The sequence below is a fragment of the Pseudochaenichthys georgianus genome, chromosome 22 (genome assembly GCF_902827115.2).
Source record: "Pseudochaenichthys georgianus chromosome 22, fPseGeo1.2, whole genome shotgun sequence".
Classification (NCBI taxonomy): domain Eukaryota; kingdom Metazoa; phylum Chordata; class Actinopteri; order Perciformes; family Channichthyidae; genus Pseudochaenichthys; species Pseudochaenichthys georgianus.
In genome coordinates, this window is record NC_047524.1 from 23,054,880 (window position 1) to 23,060,879 (window position 6,000).

At 45.3% G+C, this 6,000-nt stretch overlaps 1 protein-coding gene across 3 annotated transcripts in view; it reads right to left on the reverse strand.

Moving 5' to 3' along the window:
• babam2 (BRISC and BRCA1 A complex member 2) overlaps positions 1-6,000 on the reverse strand; it is a 109,988-nt gene that overhangs the window by 69,337 nt on the left and 34,651 nt on the right. For all 3 annotated transcript variants that reach the window (XM_034111342.2, XM_034111343.2, XM_034111344.2), the window contains exon 5: positions 347-541. In XM_034111342.2, coding sequence (XP_033967233.1) covers positions 347-541 — 195 coding nt within the window. The remainder of the gene's footprint in view (positions 1-346; positions 542-6,000) is intronic.

The following is a 6,000-nucleotide window of genomic DNA, read 5'->3' on the forward strand; positions in this document are numbered from 1 at the left end:
GATTCTGATTTGTCTGACACAAGTTCTTTTGAAAAATCAAAGAGGAAACCGTATTAGCTACAGTATTTGCTACGGACATGTGAATTAAATTATGATTCAGGATTAGATTCTAAAAAAAGCGTTTTGTTTTTTTAATGGCAAAGAAAATCAAGCCTTGCTTATGTCATTCCATCTTATCTTAACATTGAACAATTAAGTATTTATTTTCTCAACTCAAGATAGACCAAGCTATAGGAATAACATGAGGAACTGTCCTCTATGTATTTTCTGAAACCAACACCTTATCCTGAGTTTTGTAAAATCACAAAAAGGAAGCCATTTAAACAGTTAGTCAACCGTTGCCTACCCAGCTGTTCTTGCGTCCGGCATAAATCTCCATGTTGCGGCCATAGTTGGGATCTTCCAGCAGACTATCGTACTCAAAGAGTAGCCGGGAGCTTTCACGTAGACGTTGGCATTGATAGTGATGGTACTGCTGGATTAGCTCCTTCACCAGCTGGAGCAAACACTCTGGGTTCCCAGCATCCCATTGGACCAAGTGCTGAGAAAGACACCAGATAGGAGGCATTAGGACAGACGTAACACATGACATTAATGGTTTTTTTAAATGGTAAATGGACTGCATTTAAAGAGCGCTCTTCCAGTCTTTACGATACCTCAAAGTGCTTCTACATATACAAGTCAGCATTCACCCATTCATTCAGAGGCAGACACTGCTATACAAGATGCCACCTGCTCAAGGGATTGAACTGTCAACCTTCCAGCACACTACCTCACAGCCACAGTCACCCCCAATCATGTTAACAACATATTAGGATGTTAAATCAATACACTATTAAAGTAATACCATCCATCCATCCATCTTCTCCCGCTTATCCGTGGTCGGGTCGCGGGGGTAGCAGTTCCAGCAGAGAGCCCCAAACTTCCTTTTCCCTGGCGACATCAACCAGCTCTGACTGGGGGATCCCAAGGCGCTCCCAGGCCAGCGAAGAGATATCATCCCTCCACCTGGTCCTAGGTCAACCCCTTGGTCTCTTCCCAGCTGGACGTGTCTGGAATACCTCCCTATGGAGGTGCCCAGGTGGCATCCTAACTAGGTGCCCGAACCACCTCAACTGGCTCCTTTCGACGTGAAGGAGGAGCGGTTCAACTCTGAGTCCTTCCCGGATGACCGAACTTCTCACCTTATCCCTAAGGGAGACACCAGCTACCCTGCAGAGAAAACCCATCTCGGCCGCTTGTATCCGCGATCTCGCTCTTTCGGTCACGACCCATCCTTCATGACCATAGGTGAGGGTAGGAAACGAAAATGGCCCGGTAGACAGAGAACTTTGCCTTCTGGCTCAGCTCCCTTTTCGTCACAACGGTGCGGTAAAGCGACTGCAGTACCGCTCCCGCTGCTCCGATTCTCCGGCCCATCTCACGCTCCATTGTTCCCTCACTCGAGAACAAGACCCAGAGATACTTGAACTCCTTCACTTGGGGTAAGGACTCATTCCCCACTTGGAGTGGACAGTCCATCGGTTTCCTGCTGAGAACCATGGCCTCAGATTTGGAGGTGCTGATCCTCATCCCAGCCGCTTCACACTTGGTTGCGAACCGATCCAGTGAGTGCTGAAGGTCGCAGACCGATGAAGCCATCAGAACCACATCATCTGAAAAAAGCAGTGGTGCAATCCTTAGTCCACCGAACTGCAGACCCCCTCCTCCACGACTACGCCTCGAAAACCGATCCATGTATATTACAAACAGGATTGGTGACAAAAGCGCAGCCCTGGCGGAGGCCAACCCTTCCTGGAAATGGGTCCGACTTACTGCCGAGGACCCGGACACAGCTCTCGCTTTGGGAGTACAGAGATTGGATGGCCCTGAGTAGAGACCCTCTCACCCCGTACTCCTGCAGCACCTCCCACAGTAACTCCCTGGGAACCCAGTCATACGCCTTCTCCAAGTCTACAAAACACATGTAGACCGGATAAGCGTACTCCCACTCCAGGATCCTTGCGAGAGTAAAAAGCTGATCCGTCGTTCCACGACCAGGACGGAATCCGCATTGTTCCTCCTCAATCTGAGGTTCGACAATCGGCCTGACCCTCCTTTCGAGTACCTTAGAGTAAACTTTCCCGGGGAGGCTGAGTAGCGTGATGCCTCTGTAATTGGCACACACCCTCTGATCCCCCTTTTTGAAAAGGGGAACCACCACCCCGGTCTGCCACTCCTTCGGTACTGTTTCCGACTTCCACGCAACGTTGATGAGACGTGTCAACCATGACAGTCCCTCAACACCCAGAGCCTTCAGCATTTCTGGGCGGATCTCATCCACCCCCGGGGCTTTGCCACTGTGGAGTTGTTTGACGACCTCATTGTCCTCCCCCCGGGAGATTGGTGTTGATCCCCCGTCATACTCCAGCTCTGCCTCTAACATAGAGGGCGGAGTTGTCGGGTTCAGGAGTTCCTCAAAGTGTTCCTTCCAACGCCCTAACACTCCATCAGTTGAGGTAAACAACGTCCCATCCTTACTGTACACAGCTTGGATGGTTCCCTGCTTCCCCCTCCTGAGGTGTCGGACAGTTTTCCAGAACAACTTTGGTGCCGCCCGAAAGTCCTTCTCCATGTCTTCTCCGACCTTCTCCCACACCCGCTGCTTTGCCTCAGCCACGGCTGAGGCTGCTGCCCTTCGGGCCTGTCGGTACCTTGCAGCTGCCCTGGGAGTCCCCCGGGATAACAAATCCCTGAAGGCCTCCTTCTTCAGTAAAGTAATACCCGCAAGAAAATTAAATGAAAGGTAGCCTTAATGGCATCTAATCTCTATGTCGGAATATTTGCCAAGAAATCTTAAAAACTAAGATTTCAATACAGCCTTAAAGGAATGGTATGCTCATGACACTCATTTTTTAAAAATTATCATCCGATAAAACAGACCAGTCTCTGCCAGTCTCTCTCTTTTTTTTTTTAATCCGATGACATTATCAGTGATTTTAAACTGATTATATACCGAAATAACATCAACACTGTGGGCGCTGCCATTTCCCGGACGTGACGTAATCCATGCGTTTGGTTTTCGAAGACACGTTGATCTCCATGTTATTTACTGTAGTTTCTCTATTCAAATATGCCTCACTGTATCGCGAAATATTGCCATAATTCGGATAGGAACAATCCACGGAATGCTCGGTTCCATCTGTTGCCAAAAGGTAAGCATAAGAAGTACATTCGGAGGCAGTGGCTAGCGAAATGTGGCCGGCCCGAACGAGAGATTTACAGGCTCATGTATGCAGCGAACATTTCACATTTCCGGACGACTACTCTGAGAGTATGATCAAACATAACATGAGATTTAAAGAACAACCATTACTCAATGGAGATGCAGTACCATCGGTCTTTCTGGTGTCATCACCGACCAGGACACCAGTTCGGCCAGTAGAGAAATCGCCCTCTGCAAGTGTGAAGCGACGGAGGAGCAGAAGTAGTGCTCGGAGTAAGAATAAGGTATGTTATAGCGCATTTCCATTGCAGCGGCTAGCCCCGTTTTAACGTCCAGGCCAGGACAGTTTTTGGTGGCCTTTCCATATAGCGTAGTACCGGCTAGTGTGTATTCCCCCCAGTTTTTCCGGCCCCATAAAATCGTGATTCTATGGCCAGGGACAACGAAGCTGAGTATGCTAAACTAGAGAGGGAATCGCTAGCAAGGGTGGTACTACATGCATACATATAGTATTTTATATCATCTTCCCATTATACACACATGCATTTCCAAACATTTGGACTACCTATGTTGCAAATGTATTATCTTTTCAATTTATACACGGCATCTATTGCACGTCTGTCCGTCCTGGGAGAGGGATCCCTCCTCTGTTGCTCTCCCTGAGGTTTCTCCCATGTTCCCTTTAAACTGTGGGTTTTCTTCGGAAGTTTGTCCTTGTACGATGTGAGGGTCTTAGGACAGAGGGTGTCGTATTGTCATACTGATATGTATGGCTGAATTCCCCCATCCAATCTCTTCACATTGGTCAAAACTTGTTCCTCTGCTGACGAGTCCGAACTGAAATACCCCACCATGTTTCCGTGTGTTGACAAAGTGAACGCATGGATGACGTCACGACCATCATGTGACTACTGAAAATGGCAAACATGGCGGTGGCCAGACGGAATATACAGGTCTTGATAAAAAAGAGCTATAAAATCATTATTTACCGGGGAATATCGCTGATTTCTTCAGGGTATGGTTTAAACATAACGTTTCACTAAATACTGAAGTTTTGATTAATTATCTAATGAGTGGACCATTCCTTTAACCATATACAGGGTTCTATGGCTTGAGTAAAAACGGCACTATAGTTTTTTTTTTCCTGGACCCTTTTAATCCCGCGTTTTGTGTTGCAGACTTAATGACTAAAAGGGGATAACAATTTGTTTGAATTAGTGCAATACTGAGTCGACCATTGCGGACAGCAGACGCTACACAGGCTGAAACGCAATCGCTTTGGGCAATTTTGCACCGTCATTGTAGGTCCACTAAAAGTGCTTGTTTTGCCACTGACTCAGATGCTATTTTAAATATCCCACAGAGAAATTAACCATTTGTCTTTGGGCTTTGTCCTGTCCCTTGTAGCAGGAAGATAATGGTGTAAACGTGAGTGAGAGTTAGAGAAATAAGTACTGGTATGGTCAGAGTTTGTGGTGTTCAAGTACAGAAAAGTAAGTGTTAGTCTTATTCTTTCAATAATGGACCAAAACTGGTTCTCCCGGTCAGTAACTCAGAGACAAAAACATGGAAAAATAGGGTCGAAATTGAAAGACCAAAGTTACTTTTACAAATTTCAAGTTATTAAATGGTCAAATCCTGATAAAACCAACCCGGTATCATGTCAACAATCTATAGCTGTCAATTAGTATGGCAACAGAGTTCAGGAAAGTTTCAGTTCAGGCTCAGTCATTTTCCATATCATTTAAAATCTCTGTGGAAACAGGAAATCCTTCAGCACAACCCTTCCCTTCGGATCTGGTAATGGGAAGTCAGGAATAGGCTATTTTTTTGGCGTTTTGTTCCCTTTCATGCAAAATCCTTTTATCTCTACCATGTTCTTCCTCAATATACCTACTTCTAGTCTAGCACAAGTATTATTGTATTTTTAAAATTTCACATCACATAAACACCAAATCCCAGCATGCATTGCGGATAACCATCCAATCATCGACGTCTATTCACAACGTCACGTCCGTTTGTTCTACATCTCCACGCATGGATTAACATCGATTTAATACATTAATGTAGCCTTTGTTTCTGCTAAAAGAGGTGTCGACCAGCTGGGGCAACAAGAAAATCGGCGTAATCGAGTGTGGCTATTACAAAATAAATCATTAGGTCGGGGTTTGCGGTTATTTCTCCACTGTTAACAATACCGTGTAGCTGTCACGCTTTGAAAAGACGAAACCAACCGTGACATCTTCACGTCTCCCAGCAATGGTAAAGCGTCACATGTTCACGTCTCGGCGTGATACCGGGTTGGATAAAACACACTAGTCGAAGGGAACATTTGAAACATTATGGATGACCAATTGCCTTTACTATGACTTAATTTGTTTCCAGGATTAAAAATAGGTATACGGCACTCAAACATGAAGTCTGAATTCACTTTACAAATACACACGGATATATAAGTACCTTTAAAGAGCTTATCATTTTGAACAACCCATTAAGATTATGAAAGACCCTCGAGACAAGAATGGGTTGGGAATTAATAAATAGTATTAGCAGAGAAGTGCTAGACTAGAAGTAGGTATATTGAGGAAGAACATGGTAGAGATAAAAGGATTTTGCATGAAAGGGAACAAAACGCCAAAAAAATAGCCTATTCCTGACTTCCCATTACCAGATCCGAAGGGAAGGGTTGTGCTGAAGGATTTCCTGTTTCCACAGAGATTTTAAATGATATGGAAAATGACTGAGCCTGAACTGAAACTTTCCTGAACTCTGTTGCCATACTAATTGACAGCTAT